Source organism: Rissa tridactyla, chromosome 2, assembly GCF_028500815.1.
Source record: "Rissa tridactyla isolate bRisTri1 chromosome 2, bRisTri1.patW.cur.20221130, whole genome shotgun sequence".
In the NCBI taxonomy this organism is placed as follows: domain Eukaryota; kingdom Metazoa; phylum Chordata; class Aves; order Charadriiformes; family Laridae; genus Rissa; species Rissa tridactyla.
The window spans coordinates 119,986,016-120,008,203 of record NC_071467.1 but is presented as its reverse complement, the minus strand read 5'-3'; the positions used below and the strand labels follow the sequence as shown (position 1 = coordinate 120,008,203).

The 22,188-nt window shown below is 47.4% G+C and overlaps 1 protein-coding gene and 1 long non-coding RNA gene across 6 annotated transcripts in view; one reads left to right on the top strand and one right to left on the bottom strand.

Moving 5' to 3' along the window:
• Nucleotides 1-13,781, top strand: part of LOC128905720 (uncharacterized) — a 37,774-nt gene extending 23,993 nt beyond the window's left edge. For both annotated transcript variants that reach the window (XR_008464952.1, XR_008464951.1), the window contains one exon: nucleotides 8,559-13,781. This is a non-coding gene — a long non-coding RNA (uncharacterized LOC128905720). The remainder of the gene's footprint in view (nucleotides 1-8,558) is intronic.
• Nucleotides 3,443-20,585, bottom strand: LOC128905719 (C-C chemokine receptor type 8-like). Of its 4 annotated transcripts, none has more exons than XM_054192175.1 (4): nucleotides 20,355-20,585; nucleotides 6,769-6,970; nucleotides 5,827-6,003; nucleotides 3,443-4,507 (listed from the first exon to the last, which is right to left on the bottom strand). In XM_054192175.1, exon 4 carries the CDS (start codon nucleotides 4,496-4,498, stop codon nucleotides 3,443-3,445), a length of 1,056 nt encoding a protein of 351 aa, XP_054048150.1. In that variant the 5' UTR covers nucleotides 4,499-4,507; nucleotides 5,827-6,003; nucleotides 6,769-6,970; nucleotides 20,355-20,585. The 4 variants fall into 4 exon arrangements, with proteins under 4 accessions (XP_054048150.1, XP_054048151.1, XP_054048152.1 ...); XM_054192176.1 differs by having other exon boundaries at nucleotides 5,827-5,966; XM_054192177.1 differs by lacking the exon at nucleotides 5,827-6,003 and adding an exon at nucleotides 9,968-10,066 and having other exon boundaries at nucleotides 20,355-20,582.
• Nucleotides 20,586-22,188: the final 1,603 nt, after the last annotated feature.

Sequence of the window (22,188 nt, the reverse complement as noted above, 5' to 3'; positions counted from 1 at the left end):
GTGGTAGTTGCAGCTGACAACATCTCCGCACATGAAAACTAGCTGATCTGGTTATGAGTAGATTGCAAAATTCTTTTGCCAATTTCATTTTCTGTCAGAACCCTTGAAACTGAGGAAATAGTGCATCTGCTACATGCTTTATTCCAGGGAGAATATTACACCTGCAGAAGAAAGCGGATTGTCGTTGACAAGTTTCTACCTTAAAAAAAACAGATTTTTGAAAAAATGGCAGTACCGCCTCCTTTATAGTATTCTACTGTTGTAGTGCTGTTATCCAGAACTGTTTCAGTGCATAGACATGCAAAAATTTTTGAACATTGCTTAGTGTCTCCGTAGATTCTTTCCATCGCATGTAAGAGTAGCTTAAAGTCCTGTGGGTTTACAACATTAAAGATAAAATTTCATGCTTAGAGAAGAGACACGAGGCTTCTGAGAGCTCTGCTGTGTATGAGTACTTGGGCTGATGCTGGGCGTGTTTGTGTCCCTATTCTGGTAGCTCATACAATAAAAGGGGCAAAATAGCTACTTGTATCATTGCTTTTTGCAGCCACATTAGACAGAGAAAAGAGTCCTCTGAAGGGAAAATTGCCCTAAGAATCTGCAGTCTTGATCTGTGAGAGATTGACTGTTCTTGATCAGAGAAGTGGGGCGGTGTTGGATCTTTCTTTCTGGGTTCTTAAATAAGTCTTTCAAACACAGCAGTGGAAGACAAGGAGGAGGAAGAAACTCTGCAGTGAGTCCAGCAAAACCTACTTTTTTGTTTCTTTGGTTAAGACTTCACATATCGTTTGGGCTAAATTCTGCTATTACACATATATGCAGAGTGTGATTTCAGTGGGAGCTGCATAAATAAATAATAGAAACCGAAGATTGTGGCCCTTGTCTTGTGACCCTAATCTCTCTTGTAACAGAGAGAATCCTAGTCTACTGCTGAAAACATTGCTGCATTAATGATGCAAGAGTCTCTTTGGGACATTTTAGGTTCACACCTGCAGAATTTCATGATGGCATTGGAAAGAACCATGCATGTCTGGGGCATATCTGGTGCGTATCACTTTGGAAGACATAGCAACCTGAAAAGGGGTATGATCTTTGAAGAATTACAGTGCTTTTGGCCATCTTGCCTTTTTGAAACTTGAAATTCAGCAAGGCAAATAAACAATTATTGAAAAATAAGAATTTAGGGACCTTATCAAGGGATTATTATTTCTTCTGAGTAACAGAATTGCAGATATGATCCAAATCTATGTTTTAAAACCAGTGAGTCTTTGAATACTATCTTTACCTGAAAGCAGTCATTGCATGGCTTTGGTCCTTTTTATACAACTGTTGACAAAACAAAGTGACCAGGGCAAGTTGTTTGCTGTTTCACACGTGCCCAATTTCAATCAGAAAAAAAGCTGCCAGGTATTAAATGATCATTCCCTGAACTCTAGCAGCCTAAAAAAGTGCAGGGGACATTCCATGGATACTTTATATCCTTGAAGGCAGTTCCTTGGTGCTGTAAGTCCCATTGGTCCAGGGCACACTCTTTGATCAGTCAGTTGTGTCTCTTCCCTACAGCCAGGAAACTTGGCTTCTGACTTTTGTTCTTTGCTAACTTGCTAGATTTTGTTCCTTGTGCTAAATTGCAGTGGTGCAGCTCATAGGGAAAGTGTTGGTGTGTGAGAGCTGGCCAGAAAACGTTTCCATCTTCCTTTTTTCTCAAAATACCAATTAAAAAAGAATATATATAAAACTTCTGTTTTTTCTCCCTTCCATTTTCATCTGAAACATCAACAGGTAAGATGATGGTAAATGTCACTGGACATTTTAAACAGGAATACTTTTATCCAAACTCCAGAATTCTGGACACGGGGAAGATACCTCACCTGAGATGCTGGCCCATATTTCTTTTCAATCATTAAAGTGCCTGCAGAGTACAAAACCCCCCACATTAATACACAATCAGGGGCCTTTGTTTCTAAATAAGTAGAAATCTTCCGAGAAGTAAAACAATATGGTATTTGAGCTGCAGGGCATTTCTTATCCATTGAGGCATAAAACCTAGAAATGTTAATTACACAACCATAAATGAAAGCGGTATTTTCTATACTATGTAGATAATGGCAAGAATATTTTGGACTGAGGTTAGAAATGTAATTGAAATTTTTAGGAAACATAAAAAAATGCAATTGTATTTCAGAAGGAAAGGTAGAACTAAGAAAACATATAGTATTTTTTATTACCCTAGAAAATACAATCTTTGACAATACCCAGGCTGTGTTTTTCCTAGTTTCAGGTACTCTCTTGTTAACTTTTAGAATTTCATTTACAGTAATATTACCTCAACATAAATGTTATTTTTTCACTGTGAATTTTTATTGGTATTTTGAGAACAAAACTTTCACAGCAGGAAAGCGGAGGACAGACTTCTTTTGCTGAAGAGCTCCAGGGTGCCTCTCAATTCCATCAGATGTATTTTACGTGATACCAGCTCAAAAATCAGTAAAAACATCCTTTCCTCATCCTAATCTAGGCTTGTGAGTCATTAGAAAGACTTTTACGAGCCAAGACAAAAAGGTGCAGTTAATATGTTTATTCAAAGAAAACATTTCTAAAATGGCAGAAAACAATGCGTGGAAAAAGAGACAGAGCCTACACACTACATGCCGGTTTATGGTGTTTACATTTAGCAGCGAGCGCTGGGGGCACAGAGCTGGAGGTCCCACACCTCCCGTGGTGATGCAGACTACCGGGCTGCTTTGACGACAACATATTCAAGAGCATGGGCCTCTACAAGTGACCGGTATAGGGGGCACCTGGCGGCGTTGCTTTGCTATTTTTGAAGGTATCACCACCAAAGGCTGCTTCGGGCAGCAGCAGCTCCAGGGACCCCCTGGCTGTGGCCCTGGGAGTGTCCTACAGCAAAGCAACGGGACCCTGAGCTGAGGGGCCTCTTTATCTGGGAGCTGAGGCAAACAGGGAACGGTGACAGTGGCTGAGGTGATTCTTGGCGATGTGAAGTAATCCCACGCCTGTTCCCTTCCCTGCTTCGCGGAGGGGTATCCCACGCCTGTCTCAGGGATGTAGGGATCCAGGTATGGAACAGCTTCCACAAGGTAGAGCATATTTGTGGGTGAGGCAGAAGCAATGCTGTCATCAGAGGAGAAAATTAGTGCTAGAGGAAGCACCCTGCTTGCTGAAATGTATTAAAAGAGCTCTAAAACTTAATTAAAAATCATTCTGTGGCAAGCTTGTAGAGTCACCATCTTACAAATGCACCGGTGCTCTTGGGAAACTGACGTTGCCACTTACTGTGCCGTAGTTCACAGCGTATGCCAAAAGGAAGCCTAGATATACTGGTCCTCCCAAGAGGATGCTGCACACATGGTACAACCTCCAGGGCCACGTCAGACCTTAGGCCAACTTCTTGCACCAGAAGAAGGCAGCTCAGGTGGTCTCACAGGAACCCTGCGCTGTCAGAGCAGCCGGAGAGCTGGGTGTGCCCTGAACACGACTGACCAGCCCCGGCACCTCCGACAGGGCTGGAGAGGACACGGACACAGGACTGAAGTAGTCCCTCAAGATGGGCCTTGAAGGTCACCCCAGCAAAGGCGTAGATCATGGGGTTCAGGCAGCAGTGAATGAAGGAGATGGTTTCCGTCAGCTGCAGGGCCAGGGCTATCTGGTAGCTCGCCTTGCAGTCATTGATGATGTGCAGGCTCTGCAGAGAGTCTAGGAACAGCGCGATGTTGAAGGGAGTCCAAAAGAGGAAGAAAACAATGACGATGATGAAAATCATCTTAATCGCCTTGATCTTGTTCCGATTTTTGCATTTTTGCAGGTTTTTCAGTATCTGGGTGTAGCAGAAAATGAGGATGCTAAGGGGAATCAAAAGGCCTAAGATATTGGCTGCAAACTGAGAAGTGACCTTCCAGGTATTGTTGCCTGGGGGGTATGCAGAGACACACTGCACAGACTGCTCAATTTCCAGCTGCTGGGTGAACATGATGTTGGGTACAGAAGCCAAGCCAGCCACCAGCCACAGGATTAAACTGATAATTATGCCACAAGAAGCTGTCCGTATCCTCATGGCATAGACGGCATGGACAATTGCTATATACCTGTCTATGCTCATGAGGGTTATAAAGAAGATACTGCTATAAAAACCTGTGTAATAAATGCCAGCCATTATCTTGCACATAGCATTGCCAAAAACCCACTGGTCTGAGGCATAGTGGGCTTGGAAAGGGAGAGGCAGGACAAAAAGGAGATCGGAGGCTGCGAGGTTCAGCAGGCAGATGTCGGTCATCGTCGACAGCCTTTTCCTGGTCAGGAGAACCCAAAGGACCAAAGAGTTTCCCAGAAGGCAGAAGACAAACACAAGGCAGTAAAGGATCGGCAGAAAGAGGGATTTGAACCTGCGAAAGCTGTTTCCTTCATTGCATGGAGCAGTGTTTTCATCATATCCATAGTCATACTCTGTTGTACCAAGGAACTGGCTCGTGGGATTCATCTCAGATACCTGAGGAGGAAAGAACAAGGGATAAATGGCTGGCTGTCCTGGCACAGGACTCCCAGGGTGGCTTCTGCCTCTCTCTGTGTTGCACCGAGCCTGTGGGTCAGCCTCCAGGCAGAGAGGGACTGCAAAATGGGATCTTGGTCTCCCTGGCTGGACAAGAATAGCTGTGCCACCCAAAAGGCTGCACCTGCAGCCTGCCAATTGTTCCGATATGTGCCTAAGTGGGAGTACTGGAGTGCTTTCGATTTGCCCGAAATTGCCTCAGTGCTAGTGAGTTAGCCCCTCATCATTATAGTGACGGGGAAAAATTCGCGCTCTGGATAGTCGTAATGGTGCAAAAGGCTACAAAACCTGCATGTGATCTAAGAGTTTGAATTTTCCTGTGCTCCCTCGGGTGGGGAAGCTTTCTGCCTGTAGCATGAAGACCCTTCTAATAGTGTCTCAACCGACGAAGCCATCCACATAACCACATTTTTAGCTGAGCCCATCAGGGCTAGATACTGGCATGGAGTGCAGAGACACTTAAGTTAGTTTTCCACGGGCGAGCGCAGGATCGCATACGAAAAAAACTCTGCAGCAGCAGCAGGGAGTTTGCAGGGCTACACAGCAGCACTTGCTGTGCCAAGCTCCGGGCTGCTGCGGCGAGGCTGCCGCTGACCCCTGGGTTAGCTGGGGAGCAGCTTGGCTGTGCCTGTTGCTAAAACACAGCAGTTTATCACTCCTGCCTGTTCTGCCCAACTTCAGTTTTCTAGTTTAGAGAAAACCAAAAGAATCTAGGGGGGTGAGGGGCAGGGGGTGTGTGTTCCTTTCTTGTCATTTCTGAAGAATTGCAATGAAGACAGCTTTAAAATAGTCCAACCTGTTCTCCAAAAGTGAGTCAGTGCTTTAGCCAGCTTTGGGTGTTTTTTTTTCATATGTCACTTCGTGACTCCTATAAAAGGGGATCTGGCTTGCAGAGCTAAGTGTTCACATTTTAAGAACTAATTGTTCTTTCAAAAGGCACAATTTCAAAGGAGTTTCCCTTGTCACTGCTAAGACATTTGCATGTTTATTGTGCACTGCACCTGTGTTATGCTTGCATACAGGTTGATCACATCTTGAAAGAGCTTCAAAGACACAGAGTTCCCAGGAGGGAAGAATCATTTGAACTAATTATTTCTATTAAGCTGTAGCAATAATACTGATTAATCCATTAATAGTAGAGGATGCTTTCCTGAGTCAAAAATTGCTGCTTGGGTATACGAAAAGAGAGAGAACAGTGAAAATTTTCATATTGATGAGGAAGGAATGAAAATTCACCCCTTCTTGCCTGGCTGTGCTACCTTGTGGCAGGGCAACAGGAGGATCTGGATGCACACCACAGAGGGGGGCTGGAGCCAGTGTTCGTCCTCTGCTCCAGGTACGGACGCTGCTCACGCCTCGCTGACCTGCCTCAGCTTTTCTCGGGGCACCAGGGCTGCTTCTACCAAAGTCAATTGGCACACACAATGCCGAGAAACCTGTTACAAATACAGCATTCAACCCTATGGAGATCCTTGCTCAGAAATAATGAGTGATGAGAGAAAAGCAGTGCTGCAATCTACGTTAATAGTGTAATTCTTTCATATGTTTAGTTTTCAGCTGTAGGTAGGACACCTGCGTTATTAATTTCAACTTTGTTTTCATGCAGAAACCCCTAAATATCGCGATGTTGAGTCACTAGATAATAGCTATTCATACAGCAAGAGGTATGGGTAGAAAATATTTGCTGCTAATGCTTTTGATGTGTGTCCCCAACACACTGTGACTGTAAGCACTGCAGCAACGGCTAGCTTTTCTTAATTGCCCGTCAGGGACCCCTTAAAAGCAGTCCGTAGATTCAACAAGAAAAAGTAAAACATTTTCAAGAAATAATGAATACTGTTTTATAGATATATAAATATGTAGATAGATACAGATACATAGGTATAGATTTATAGATATGATGCATCCGATTTTGGCAAAATTCAAAAGTGTTTCTCCTGGGCTGAACAGAGACTGGAGATGCTCCACTTGAGACTTTCAGAACACTTTTACACCGTTAATGCCTTTGACAGCTTCCGACCAGGGCACAGCATTTTCCATTTGCCCCCCTCTCCACATCAGTTGGCAAAACAGTCAAACTGAAAAAGCAGTTTTCTGGAGGGTATCAAGAGAGAGATAACTGCTGCAGGTCCCTTTCCCCTGGTTGCCAACGTTAACCCATTACTTTTAAGAGTAGCACATTAAATGTGGATGGACTTTACCTTTGACAGCAGGAAGCCTCTACTCAGTTGGTCCTGGTCACCTTCTCCTTCTACTGTGCCCTTGTCCTCTCTTGGGCTTGGGAGTTTCCAAGAGGTTTACTCCATCACTTGTGGAGATAGCGGAGATTTGGTGATATGAGGGTGTCAAATGGGCAGCTGCCAGTTACAGAATAGGTTTTGAGACAAATAGAAGGCTTTGTAGCTGCAGTAAACAGGAAAAGAAGTGAGAGGGCTTACCAACACATTCTGCAAAGCAAAAATCTTTTTGAAGACAGTAAAGGTAGCACATGAACAGGTGTTCTTTTAACACGTTTGCTACAACCCCCTTCCTCACAGCCACACCTGATTTAAGTGAAAAATTTATAAGTTCCAATATCTCCATCACTGAACACACCCTAATAAATTTGCAACTTTTTACGGAAGCTGATACATAATTTCTGAGATGCATTATTTTAGTTTTTCGTTTCCTTCAGCTAATATCAACTTGTATACTGCAGTCTGGTTATGTCTCTTCCATTATTAATGTATTAACTTTCTGAGCAAAATAAGAACTCACAGCTACTGTTACCTCTTTGCAGTCCTTTTTTAAGCAGCTTTTATTCAAGTGGAGGTATTTCAGAGTTTCTTTGCTACCTTAGGTTTTCTTAAAGTATATTTTAGTGCATTTAGGATACATGGTCAAGGACAAAATATTGAAACAAGGACAGGCTTGATTTTTTTTATTTTATTCAATAACTTTAAATTACTTTTGTTTGTGTAATACTGTAAGTTGTGGTACAAGACATCCAAATGATACGCTTTTCATCCCTTTATCTCAACAATCAGTGTTTTCCTGGTTTATAGGAGCACAGAGAATGCAAGAGATCTGCCCAAGAGCCCCACAAAAGTACATGGCATATCCAAAGCGTGACTGTTATTGAAGTTATTAACCTGTTATTTGGTAGCAAGTAGCAGCTCCAATCCAAAGGAGCTCCCTGGGTTGCTGGCTCTTGCATAAATGAATAGTGAAAGACAGTCCCAAAGAAGACAAGAGCTAAATACCGCAGGCAGATACAAAAAAAAAGGTGAGAAAATGGGCTGGGGAAAAAAAGAAGTAACGTAATGAAGGATCTGGCACTAGTCAGTAGCACAGTCAGAGAGAAAAGACCAGTCCATTGAGGTATTCAAAATACTGCCAATGACCACGGCATCGCCCTGCCTCCAAGTACCCGGTGGTCTTAATATGTAAGAGAGACCAGCTCCTCTTTTTTAGTTAGTTTTTTTTTTCATAACTAACTTTTGAACATTGTTGTAATAGAACTTTTATTTTATTCTATTATCTATATATTAATTATATGATTAATAATATATCAATAGTATGTCCTGCTGTTACAGACATACAGTACCACATAATGTAACTCCATTCAATTCACTTCTTTGTTTAGAAATCAATAAGGTCAGCTTTCATTTACTTCTTTGTTTAGAAATCAATAAGATCAGCTTTCATTATTTCTTCTTATGATCAAAATATTAACCAGCTAAAGATGCCCCCTTTTCCATTGGATGCTTTTTGCATTAGTTTGGCTGATAATTAAAAAACACATATAAAAAAATTAAACAATAGTTTGACATAAAACTGATAAAAGAATGAAAGATACCTGCATTTTAAAAAACTAATGCATATCCAAAAATGGGGGAAAAAAACCTTATATTTTTTTCTTGAGTTGTTTTCTGTTGCATGTGTTATGATCTTTTAAAAAAAATTCAGTTGATTCCAAAATGTATATTTATTAATTGTTATTGGCTTACAGCCACGCATTTTCACCAGCCGCAATTCTGCCCGGCCAGGCAAAGTGAGGCATGAAGCTGGAAGAGCGCAGCAGGGAAACGTCAGAGGAAACGCCGCGTGTGTTGGAGAAAGATGGAGCAGCCAAGAGGATGCAGAAGACCTCAAAGACAAGGAAAAGAGCTTAAATTCAAGTGAAAAAAAAGATAAGATGTAAGTGAGTAGGCCTGGACACTGCCATGGCTGGAGGACAGCTGGCTGCTGTACTTTGGGCAGACCAGGGAGGACAGCGATGGGTTTATCATAACAGTCTGGTAATAAGGAGAGGGAGGAAAAATAGTGGTGGTGCCAGTGTTTTGGAGGGGAGCAGCAGAATTACAGAGTCTGATGTAACATTTCCAAGAGCAGATTTGCTCTGTTTTGGGAAGTGATATACATGAGCAAGTCCCTGGCCCTGCCTGTCTTTCAGAAAAGTTTGTGCTCGCGCTGCTTCTGCGATGGTCAGTGTTCCTGATACACAGCCATCTCCCGAGCTTTTCTCAACAGGGGAAGAAAAATTCATTAAAGGCAACAGAGAATGTGATTTGTCAAAGGCAGTGAAAGGAAAGGAGCACAGACAGGTTTAGGAGATGACAAATATGGCTTTGGAGACCAGCAGGTATGAGGGTGGGTGGGATGGGAGGCCCACAGCACAGGGGTGAACTTGGGAACTGTTGGCTGAAAAGGTGATAATTATGATGATGAAAACTAATGGGAGATGCCTGGGTTGGAGGACAGGGAAGAATTGGAGGCAGATTTTATTCTTCTCCCCATGCTGAGCCCTACTCACTCTCTTACAGGTAATTCGGGAGGAACATGGGCAGACAGAGTACTGCTGGGCTGGAGGGCAGTAGAGAGAAATAACCATATGTTCACAGATGTAGGGTGCTGAAAGCTGTAGGTATGCTAAACTTCCCTTGAAAGCTCAGAGGAGGCTATCTAGGGGGAGGAGGAGGGGAGGTATGCATTTCTGATTTTGTCCACCATCAGCTGTGAGCCAGGCTGTAATGACCTGCATCCCTCCTGGCACGTTCTCAGTCTGTGAGTAGCATTCACCACGTCCTGGGTTACACGAGGGCCACGCAGGCAAAACAGGGATTTTCTGTCGAGCCAACAAACGGCCCTTTGAAGTTCATCTGAGGAGGACAACAAAGCAGAAAATGTGGTAAACCAGCAAGAGGTGGTAAAAAAATGAACACAGAAGTTAAAGGTCACCTGCACTCGAAAGTGCTGAACTCAAGCAGAAAGAGGTGCAGAGAGGCTGCGAGGTGGAAGGAGGAGCCGCGCGAGAGGGCTGGGCTCAGCCTGGTAGAGCAAAGTCGTTGAAGGGATATGTTTGCTACGCACAGACAACCCAGCGAGGAGGTGGTCAGGGGAAAAGGAGGATTGTCTCACCTTACACAACACACAGGCGTATGAGCGCAATGTTTACAGGTTGTCCGTTGCACTGAAGGGAGTTTGCTAGCGGGGCGCTGGGGCTGTGGAGCAGCATTCCTGCAGGGGGAGAGCAAGCCGGCTGGTGTAAAATGGTCCTTGGTTAAGTGTGTGAATGGGACGCCTGACCCGGGGGGTCTCATAGCTGGGGATGAGACAGCAGGCACCGGGCAGTCCCTCCCAGGACCTCGGAGGTGCTGCCAAGGTGCTGAGTACGACCCAGAGGGCAGGGAGGTTTCAGATCCATTTGCTAAGAAGCCATCTGAAATCCACCCTAGACCTCCCTTCTCCAGCAGCCATGGCTGCTGCCTTGCAGCATTCCTCCAGTTGAGTTTTAGCTGGGCACTAATACCAGTGCTAGCAACGTCTCTCCATACTCTTGTGGGCTTTCCTGTGAGGAAGAAATAACCTTACAGCAAAACAGAGGCAACTGACTGTTGGTATCTCCGGTACTTCAACTTGTGACCAGTTTGGGTTTGGGTGCAAGAGCTGTGTCACGCGCCACGCTCCAGGCGTCCAGCCAGGACCGTGAGCTGCAGGACAGAAGAGCCATGTGGCACCGCCACCTTGGTGCAACTGCCGGTGCACAGGCATCTCAACCACCACTCAGCTTAAAAAACATAGGGAAAATGTCACTGTAGGAGGAGCCTTCTGTTTTGTCATGTTACGTTTTGCTGGTGGTTGTCAGGGCCAGCCTGCAGCAGCCACAGCGGCCCCAGGCCGCCAGCGGTTGCTGGGGAGTCTCACACCACGAGCCTGTGCGCCACACCATTCACGCTTCCACCTTAGCTGTGCCTGCTGCCATCACCACCACAGTGGTTCTTGTATTTTCACTCCGGAGTTACAGTTTGTGCTGTTTTATCTTCTGCCAGAATAGTTGCTTCAGTGGGGGAAACCCCCATGCAACACTTCGTATAGCTGAAGACACTGTCAGCCTAAAAGTGACCATCACATCAGAGTAATGCAGACTTCCACGCCCCAAAACTACTCAGAGCCCCAAGGTCAGGAAAGTGGTGTTCCAGCGAAGACCCACGTTAAATGGAAGGTCTGTGGCAAATGTTGTGACCTTTGCTGTGAGGCAAACAGCATGGCCACGTCCACAGCTCCGACAGCCAGATGCATTCACTGGCACTGGAGGACCACCCGTGCACACTAGCTCAGCATCTAACATTACTGCCAGAGGGTTTTCTTATCCCACGCCACCACTGCAGCTCCTCAGCCTGGGGGTAACAGCCAGCTTAGTTGCTGCAAAACTGCTATGCCTGCTCTTGTAGAAACTTCTCCTTCCTCCCACAGACGGTCGAGATGAATTTGAGTTCTAATACAGAAAGGAAACTGTGGTTGCAACAGAAGACACCTCCAGCAAGAACTTGCTTTGGCCTCAGGAGCACCAGCCGTGAGCCCTGGTATGGCTCTGGCTGTTTGGTAAGGCAAATGGGAGGCACCTTTCTGACACCACGGCACAGGCTCCAGTGTTGTTGTAGTAATCATTAGGAAAAGACAGGAATAAAAGCAGGGTAAGATACCTTACCTTGTAGGATATTTCCCAAGAAAAGACTAAGTATTTCCTCGATCTGCTTGCTATCATAGCACCTGGCTGGAAAGTGGAGAACAAATTTGCATCGATGCGATGCTCTGCTTCCACCCATCTCAAAGCAGTGGTATCCAGACAAGTCAGGTGCTCTTAGCTGAGAAGAGCACTTTCCTCCGCCTTTGCTCCACAGCTAAATAAGAGGAGCTTCTTAGTCAAAAAGAGGCCTTTCTGTTTCAAATCAGCTCTCACTTTACATCTCAGAGGGCTTAAGTCTGTCATATTAGAAGAGGAGGAAGAAGTGACTTAGTTCAGCAGAGAAAACAAAACCAAGATTAACTGCAAGAGGGGGTATGCAGTGTTCAGAGATGCTGGGTTGCTCAGCTAAAATTGCTTGTAAAATACCAGCAGTCATCACTGTTGATGGGAAGAACAAAGACGACAGCTTGGCTTTGCAGGAGAAGGTAGAGGCGAGGGGTTGGGGCGAGCATGTCCTCCACAGCCTGGGAATAGCATGGCAGGTAGCACTTTGATGAACCTCCCACCCCATATTCCTCTTCCTGGACATCTCTCTGCCGCAACAACCCTCTCCCAAGTGTGTCTCCCGCCTGCATGGACCAGCAAGCACCCTTCCCCGGCCATGGCACTCTCGGTGAATCCCTTGCACCCCTCTCCCATATGGCAGCGGGGACAGGCAGGGGGGACCAGGGCTGGCAGTCACCTGGATGTACAGAAGGAACCCCCGCATAGGAGCTGTTTTTGAGGATCCTTGCCTCTTTTAATTATTGCCACAATGTTTGGCAATATTATGCATCAGCATCAGCTATCAACACACCATCTTAGTAGGACCACATCATCTTAGTTAAGATTGTTTAATCAGTCTATTGCCAGCATAGAGGTACAAATATGCCATATGGCAGAATGGTTCATTTCCCTTTCTTAATGGCGAGAACTTATTTGTATGCCTGTATACAAAGAGATGGATGAGATTTTGTGACTGGGTGAGATTTTGAGTGATTGGGTTTTTTGTCATCAAAAAGGTGTATTTAGGTTGACCAAAATATCTCTGAAAGTGTCAAGTTGTTTTGGAGGGGTTTCCCCCCCCTCCAAATTAGAGAAAAAAGATGAAGAGTCACCATACTTTATTTTGACAAGTTCCAGACAAAACATTGCCATTGTTCATTTTCAAATGTGTCATTTTCAAATATAGCATTTCTTTTTAATAAATTACCTCTTCTTCTAAGTCTTCTTCCTCAAAAACAGGCAGACTTCAAAGCTTCAAAAAATTTCCAGTAGAACTAAGATGTGTCTGTTTTGCTGATAGCAGACAGAAATTTTTATTTTTCTTTTCAGCTTGGTCGGAAAAAATATTGACACCCTCCACCAAAGTGGGAGTTGTGTTACTGTAACAAAGTGCTTGTGTATGCAGACATGCACAAATGTGGGTACGAAAAACCTATTTGGCATTGCTCTGGCTCTCTCTCCTGCAGCAGATGCTCCATGCAGAAAAAAAGGCTGTGAGCCAGAGGGTCCTCCAAAAACTGTTGCTGAGTTTGTGCAGGCGAAGCAGCTGGAGGTGCTTGGTGATGTTTGGATCAGCTCACTCTGCTCCAAGCTCTGCTTTTCACTGCTGGCACCAAAGCCACACGGATTATGGCTTTGACAGCTGCGGCCTTGCACAATCGCTTAGTTTCACCCAAGCAGAAATCAGTGCATTGCAAAACTTCCAGCACAGTAACTCATTCATAAGAATGTCAGCAGTGAGTGGGATTTTCTCACTCATGTTTTACAACAGAGTAACTGTGGGACAGAATGAAGAAAACAAATACATCTCTCACATGGATTCTTTGACAAGACGACTCTTCTCCATCTGCTCCTTATCTGATGCTTTTTTTCTCACCCAAAGCACTTTGATTTTTAAGCCTTTGCTGCCCCACACTTTCAGTACACCAGTGCACAGGCACCCCTGAGGTTAACGTCTGATGCTAAGGGTGGAGAACAGAGAAGGCTGCAAGCGAGAATGAGTTAGAACAGAGAAATCACAGAAAACAGGGCTGGTTGAGACACTAGGAGATCAGGTAGTCCATCCCCTGTCTTAAAGGCAGAGGCAGTGTCCCACTGTTATTCTTGCTACATGGTTGTTCAGGCTGCCCCTGCAGCCCTTGCTTTCCCCTCAGCTTCTCCTTACAAACCATCCTGGTGCTTCTCCAGACTCACTCCTAGTGAACTTGTCTTAATCCTTAATCTAAAACTCTCCTGGTATCATTTGAGTTATTTATCAATATCAATTGTTTATCAGTATCTTATCCATGGAGGAACAATTGCTACTCTCTTCTAGCTGCTTTAAAATATTCTAAGATCATGTTTCTCTTCAATCTTAATAGCTCATATTCCACCATCTTTTTCCTTTTAGGTCATGTTTTCTAAATTGTTAATCGTAGCCATTGTTCTCCTTTGGCGGCTGCCCAGTTTTCCTTCATCTTTTTTGCATCGCAGTGCCCAAAACCAGACATAGAGCCCCAGCTCTGGCCTTACCCCTGGCAAAGCAGGCTAGAAGAGCCACCTGCCCGGGGTAGCTGTCTTCTTTTGCAGTCACATAGCACTGGTGACTCACGTGTCTCTCATGCTGGATGCTGGCCCCCAGATCCTTTTCTCCAGAAGCGTTGTCTTCCCCGTCCTGTGTTTGTGGTCTCGGCTGACCCTCCCCGCATGCAGAAGTGGGCGCTTGTCCTTAATGAACTGCTGCCCATCGCTCCCAGGCTTTTTAATCCGTCAAGGGCAATTTGAGCAGCCATCCTGTCCCCCAGTACACTTGCATCCCCTCCCAAGGTGGTGACATGCGTAAAAACAGTAAAAACATGCACCAGCCCTTCATCCAGAGCAGTAACGCGCACGCTGGCTTGTGCTGGGGCAAAGCGCAGCCCCAGGGCTGTAGGACCCTTCTGGGCAGGTCTCCTGACCAGCAGCGACCACTCGGGAGTTTGACTGCTGACCACTTGTGCATCCACCTAAAGGTTGTTTGATATGCTCAGAAAGCTTGCTAGCTCCATTATGGGATACCAGTGCTTTGCCTGGCCCGCACGAGGCTGTAACTGAGGCTGATTTGACACAGCTGCTTCTTGATGAATCTGTATCGGCTCTTACTCTTCTTATTTTCTTGCAGGCTGATTATTCCTTCTAGTGCTTTCCAGCAACTGTAATTACACTGACTGGCACATAATTCCCTCTCTGGCATAAGCTGATGTTTTCCCACCAGATTATCAAGGCTACCTGTGCCAGCTGGCTGGCCAGTGCTCACCACCAGAGCTTGGCACTGGCCATACTAGCTCAGAGCAAAGGGCCACTGGAGTCAGTGCCCTGCCGCAGCAGCACCCATTCCTAGGTGCCCCAGTCTGCAGAGGGGGCAACTTCACTGCCCAGCCAGAGCACAGCTCTGCTCCCAGCACTGGCCAGGCAGCGCCAGTCGGAGACCACCAAAAACCGGAACACATCCACCTGGAGTACTGCATCCAACTTTGGAGTCCTCAGCACAAGAAGGACATGGACCTTTTGGAGTGGGTCCAGAGGAGGGTCATGAAGATGATCAGAGGGCTGGAGCACCTATGCTATGAGGACAGGCTGAGAGAGTTGGAGTTGTTCAGCCTGGAGAAGGCTCCAGGGAGACCTTATAGCGGCCTTCCAGTACCTGAAGGGGACCTACAAGAAAGCTGGAGAGGGACTCTTTAGAAGGGCATGTAGTGATAGGATGAGGGGTAATGGCTTCAAACTGGAAGAGGGGAGATTTAGATTAGATATCAGGAAGAAACTTTTCACTATGAGGGTGGTGATGCACTGGAACAGGTTGCCCAGAGAAGCTGTGGATGCCCCATCCCTGGAAGTGTTCAAGGCCAGGCTGGATGGGGCTTTGAGCAGCATGGTCTAGTGGGAGGTGTCCCTGCCCACGGCAGGGGGCTGGAACTAGATGATCTTTAAGGTCCCTTCCAACTCTAACCATTCTATGATACTATGATTCCTGCTGATGCTCAAGTCTTTCTTCTCAGGGCTCACTGACCCTTCAGGTGTGAAGTCTGTGAGCTCCAGCACAGAAACTGCAGCAGTGCCGCCTAACCCTGTGCAACACTTTTTGGCTCTGTGAATGTAGATAAACCGCATGGGTCTGGGGCATGGGTAAGGGCACTCAATTAGCTACTCAGTTAAATGGCTAAACTTGTTCCTCCCAGGGTTTGTGCTGGGCCTCGTTCACGCTCTCTGCCCTGTGGGAGCCGTGGCGTGCGGTGCAGGATGCCAGACTTGCTCCTGGCCGCAAGCAGGGTGCCTGCCCATGGCCGGGTGCCAGCGGTACCCCTGCGAGGGCACACTGCCATGCCATGGTGTCTGCACCCCTTCTGCCTCTGGGCTGGGCTCAGGCCACAACAGTCCCGGGGACTGTGAGGAACCAGGGGGCTACGGGGTGGGAAATTCCCCATGCAGCCACCGGCGCCCACGTCTGCCTCTTGAGCATGGCTCTGCTTTTGCCACAGGAGCCTCCCATGGAAGCAGCTCTGGAGGCTTATCAGATTTTAAAAGGAAAAAAAGGGTTTCAACATATGAAACCGTGCTCTTAAAACAGGGAAGCCTCTGTGGTTTAAGACTGGGATAGTGACTCAGGGACACTGGATCCAAACCCGCATCCTGCCATCGGCAGCAGGTCCCCTCGGGGGGGTCGTGTGCCTTTAGCAACACCTTCCCGGGGCAGGCTGCTCTCGGCACGAGGGCGTCATGCAGCAAAATCTGGGCAATGGTCCCATCCCGCTGGCGCTTCCCATCTAGACCGCAGTGGCTACAATCTCAAAGCAGGCGTCTGCGCAGCGTTGTCCTGTCTTTCATGTTTTCCCTCAGGCCTCTGCTCTTGCCGGGGGTGTGAAGAGAAGCTTCGCTGGGGTGACACACACCTCCCACACCGGTGTGGTCTGAGAGGTGTGAAGAGAGCTTGGCAACGCTGCTGATAAATCTCTATCTGAGCCACTGGTAAACAGGAAGCTACTGAACAGCTTTATTCTTTTTCTTGGTTTTTTAGGTTCTTTTGGTCTCTGGTTTTCGTAGCTATTCTTTTTCGCTTACTTCATCTCAGGAAACACATTTTTCTGCCGCCTTTTGCAGGAAATGTGCAAGACACAAGAAGTGTTGAAAACCTCACAGTTAGCTCAACCCGCTTTACGAGAGGTGGTGAGTCAAAGGGCCTGGCAACGGGGGCATGGCAAGAAGAGCATGGCAGTTGCACTGGCATTAGCTGGAAGCCCACAGGTCAAGCTCACAATGGTGAAAGTACAGCTAAAAGGATTTGACCGTGCAGAATACAGACACTTACACACTTTTGCGCTAGGATTAGATGAAAAGATGGGGGCTTTTCACCAGTATCCAAAAGAGCTTTCAAACCTTTCTGGTCAAGAGAGCCAGGGGCATAGCTCTCTTTCCAGAGCTGCAGCACAAGGTTCTTGGGAACTCATTTTCCACCTCAAAGACCCACCAGGGAGCCTGCTGTCCACACCAGGCACATCCACCATCCACGCCGCTCCAAACAAGTGCAGCCACACTGAGCCCCTGAGCCAGAGCTCGCTGCGGGACAAGGAAGGCTACCTGCGCTCAGCACCTTAGCATGGACCCAGCAAGTCATCTGGACACATCAGGAGCGAGCAGGGCAGACTGTGCTACCGTTCAGCAGGTACCCTGGGCTTGCCCTAGGCTGTAGACAGCCGTGCAGGTACAAAACCTGCAGGGATCAATGCTCACCGTGTTTAAACTCACTCCTGATCTTGCATGGCGCTGCTTGAGAAAACAAGCAAATAATCAAGCCCAAAGTCCCTCTACTTACAGGGAGACATGCCAGGGTTTGCTGGCGGTAGTGCTGGCAGGGCAGGGTGAAGCTGTGGGGAGTCGGGGGGTGAGGGGCAGGCGTTCCTCCCACCACAGCCCCGGGCCCTGGGGCTGCAAGCGTGGCTTCAGCTGCAGCACGGCTGACCTTGCACTGCCAGGAAGGAGTTTGCTTTATGCATCATCCCTTCTCACCCTCTCTTCACCTTAGCAGTGAGGAGGATCCCTTAGGTTAGCTAGGGTAAAGCAGAGCTCGCACTCCCACCACCTACACCGTCCTCCTCTCCCGTGGTTGGGGGATGGACATGCACAGCTCAATGAAGGTAAGAGATACAGCCCAAAATGTTCTGAAAAATGCCAGATCCAGCAAAAAGGTGGGTTGAAGAGGAGGAGTGTCTTTCCACTATGCAGTATTTTCTTCCCATTACCAAACTGCTCTTTCATGTTTTTCTCATGTACTAAAAGCCCAAGAGGGGCTCTTGTGGGTTTCAAATGAGTGGGACAAAACAGATTAACTTTTTCCACTACATAGGTAGAATCTATCTTTCCTTTTAGAACACCCAGAATTTCTTTTGCCGACTCTTTTCTGATACACTCCAATAATTCCAAGAACTACCAAGATTTCATACCTCCCCTCTTCTAAGCTTGTAGGCAGAAGAGTAAAAAGTCAAAAGTTTCATTAACCTTTTGAACTCACTAGGTGTGAACGTGTCCTTCTGACCAGGACCAAACACAAGACCAGCTTTTATAGACAAGATTAATAGCAATGTGCACGTATTTTTTGGACAGAGCAAAGGAAATCCTGAAGTCAAGAGTCGAGCCACAATGCTCTAGGCAATCTTTAAAGAAAAATAAAGCTCTTGAATTAGTCTCAAATAATACTGAATATCCACTAACAAAAAATAGTGGTTTGGGTGTTTGCGCTTCTTTTAACGCAAAATGCCGTATTTTCTTTATTCTATCTATCTTTATTCTATCAAATATGTGCAAAGCCAGCACATATTTGCCAGCCAGACAGATTCTAAACTTGGAAAAGCCTTCCCAGTGTGAGCTTTCCTTGAGGAAGAGGCCAGGCGTAGGCGGGGGCAGTTGCACCTCACTTTGCCAACAATAATTCTCTTAAGTTGGGACAAAGAAGGCTCGCCTTTTTGATTACTTAGGATTTTTATCAGTAAAATGGATCTGAAGATGGGACAGAACAACCCTCATTTATTCCTGCTATCTCTCATTTCAGTTTTGGAAAATTCAAACCGGGAGGTTAAAATAGAAATTCTCCACTGTACGGTAATAAAGTCCTTGGATCCACGGTCCAAGGCAGCAAAGTGAAATTACTTCATAAACAAAAAAAAAAAGCACAATGTTTTGGGGTTTTCTTTGCCTTTTGAAATGTGAATAGGTATTCTGATAAGACATCAAACAGCAGCTGACCACATAAACCACAGGAGGTTAACTTTTAATGTACTTCCCAGTAAGGCACGCTATTCAACAATATGAGTGCACTCCCAACATAAATTCATTTATGCTCTCAGCAGCATTAAGCTTGGTATAAAACACACCTTTTTACCCCCCCGATGTACTAGAGGATAGAGAAATTACATGGTTGTCTCTAGGCTCTCTGGAAAACAGTGACAAAAAAGGGTCATTGAACGACTTGCCGTGTTAAAAATTCAGCCCTGGGAATCATCTACAAGCCTGACATCCAGACACACTTTTAACACAAAGTTGTTTTTTAGTCTGTCTTAGGTCTAGGGTCTGAAACTATGGTTTGAGGGTGCTGGTGGCCAACAAGATCGCACAAACGGACGTCAGGTAAGACAGAACCTTGTCAGCAGTAGTGTTCACCACCTTCCATCAAAATGGTGATCCCAAGGGTGCTTTTGGTGGTCCTCCAAGAAGCTCTTCAGAAAATAAATTCACCTAGGCTTTTGGGTATGCACGCAACCATTCAAAAACTAACTGAAGAGCCTGGGAAGGACTCAGAGAGGTTGGTCTGGCAAAACACAGCCATAACTACAATTAACACAACTCCTGTTTCAGCAGGGCCGTGCTGTCCTGAAGCATGCATTACAAGGGGCGGAGCAGAGAGGTCTGCCCGCTCTGGCTGGGAATCAATCTTATGCAAAAAGAAAAGTCATCCAGTTCTTCCAGCAAACAAAAAGTTTTCAGCAGCGTTGGCGAAGTGGCCGGCTCACTGTGCGGTGAGACGGCAGCGCGGTGCAGGGCTGAGCGGCAGGCGGCGGGGAAGAGAGGTGGCCGGGCAAGCGGCCACTGCCCTCACATCCCACTCCGGCTCCGTGGCCGCAGCACGGTGCACGGGGCGCTGAAAGGAGGGGAATTAATCCGTGGGGCGAGAGCACAGGGCAGGGAATTGCCACGCACGGAGAGAAAATCATGCTCTCATAAAAGGCAGCCAACTCTTCTGGCGGTCAGGGACACCAGGGGCTGTGCAGAGGTCTCGGGTTTCATTTAAAGTGTTTTCAGAAAATTAGCTAGGTGAGAAAGGATCAGCCCTTTGGCCATCACCAAAGTATAAACATGCAGCACCTGAGCTGAAAACATCCTGCGCAGCGTGCCTGTGTTTCAGATCCTTTCTCATCTCCGGCACAGGCGCTAGGGATGGGATTACCAAAGGTGAGAAGCGCTGCAGAGCTGACCGATGCACCAGGTCACTGTCCCCCAGAGCCATGGGTGCAAAAATACAGGGATCAGCTCGGGGGGGGAAAGAGCAACCAAGTTTTGGCACGGCTGCTTCCAAGACAGTGCTGTGGGAGGAGATGTGCAGCAGCAATCAGGCTTCACAGAGTCCAAAAAACAACAGGCAAGCACAAGAAGGAAAACAACAGGCTGTCCTAAAGATAAAATACCACAACTGGTCAGTCCCCTTGTAGTAAAGTGCCAGGGTTTGGGCAAGTTTTCTTCAATGCTGGGTAGGTAAAGCAAATTCCCATGCCTGAAAGCACTACTTACCTCCCAGCTCAGCTCTGCTTCAGCCTCCTCCTCCTCAGCCAGTGGCAGGCACTTTGGCAGGAGTCGTTCAGGAGCCCAGGAGGGAGCAGCATTCAGTGCTGCAGCGTGGAGCAGCAGCTGCCGTCTCCTGGGGCTGCAGGGACGCACGATGACGGGGGCTGGAGGCTGGCGTGGGGACAGCACTGGTTGCCTTTGGGCATCAAGGCTCCCCCCCTCACCGAATAGTCAGATATACTTAAAGTCCAGTTTTCTGGAAAGAAAAACTCTGTATGTTTCAATAGATGAGGTCTGTTGTCTCCCTGCCTGCTGCAGCTGTCAGCTGCCTCTGGTTGTGAGATGGGATCCTCCAGTGCTTACGGATTTCACATTACACCATTAAAATGGGTAAAATGCTTTCTGTTGGAGCTGTGCTGGAACAGTGTAGGTTCCCCAGTCCAGGCTACAACCTTTTAGATATTTCTTCCCCTTGCACAGCCTCTTGCCCTGTGCCCCGTCTACTCCCCTGGGGAGCCGTTTCATCTCTACTGGTGGTGTCCCCCACCAGACTCTGCCCCAATGGCCAAAGCACCCCCCCAGCTGTGAGAGATGCACATCTAAGTCTAGGGCTGACCCAGGCCTCTGACCTTGGTCCTCCTCTCCCTGGAAGCCAGCATCAGACACCAGCTTACCAAAATGCCCGGAGGCAGGGGTCGCCACAGGGCAGCAGGGACTGCCACAGGATGGCAGAGACCACCACGGGATGGCAGGGACCACTACAGGACATCAGTGGCAGCCATGAGCGGAGTATGGCAAGGGCTGTGCAGGCGTCCCAAGAAGAGCAGCAGGAGGAGAGATACAGACAGCGTGTGCTGATGGCATCCGTCCTGGGGCTCAGCAGCGCAGAGGTGCCTCTGCTGCCCGTGGCCCTCCAGTGAGGGACGTCTCCAAAGCACAGGGTGACTGCCCAAAGAATGCAGCCATTCCCCTGCCATCCCATCGCTGCTGGGAAATGGGGATGTCGCATGCATATGGTTCCTTGGCTGCCTTCATTAACATGGGTTCAGCAGAGGAGTCAAAGGGATCTTGGCTCCTCTTTGCTGTCGTCCAGTGTAGCATGTCAGCCACAAATTGCAGACAACAGGCAAAGAGCTGAGACAAGCAATGAACTTGGGTAAAGAAAGTGAAGCAGCAGGAGCACAAGCTCAGGGCACGGTGAGGGGAGATCAAAGGAGGCCACGGGCAGCCAGGACAGGGCAGGAGGGGCAGCGCGGCACCGAGAGGGAAACAGAAAGCGGGTGATGAGGATGAACATCTTGCACGGTCCCCAGCCTTGGCCACGCTTGAGCTGAGCTTTCTTTTTTTGTGCCCCGAAGTGCTCCAGCGCCTCTTCCTCATCTGCTGCGTTGTGCCGACCCAAGGAACCAAGCTCTGCTGCTGGTGTCGCCAGCTGGGCATGGAGCTAGTCTTCTGCAACTAGCTAACGCTTAACTTTACCTGCCGTAAACCGAGAGCAAGATCTGGCCCCAAAGCATCCGGTTCCCCTTTGTGCAAAGCCAATTTGACTAAGTGCCCCGGCTTCCACTTTTGGCATCGCAGCTGCGTAGCTGTCTGGCTCTGCAGAGCTGGTGGCAGGACTCCTGAGCACCTTCTGCTCTGCTACGAGCTCTTGTCAGCTCCTCCTTGTGTGCCCTGGAATCACTACTCTGCATCCCTCCACAAAAGAGGGGGAAGCCTCCCAAACCTGCATGCTTTCCTCTCATTGCCCTGTAGCTCTCCAAAGCTACGTAGACGAAGTACTGTGAAGACCAGACCTGCCCATGAGTTGTGCTCGGCAGAGGGCAAGGGACCTCAGCCA

Excerpts from the sequence above, each read along its gene's own strand:
- LOC128905719 (XM_054192175.1), bottom strand. The coding sequence starts at position 4,498 with ATGAATCCCACGAGCCAGTTCCTTGGTACAACAGAGTATGACTATGGA.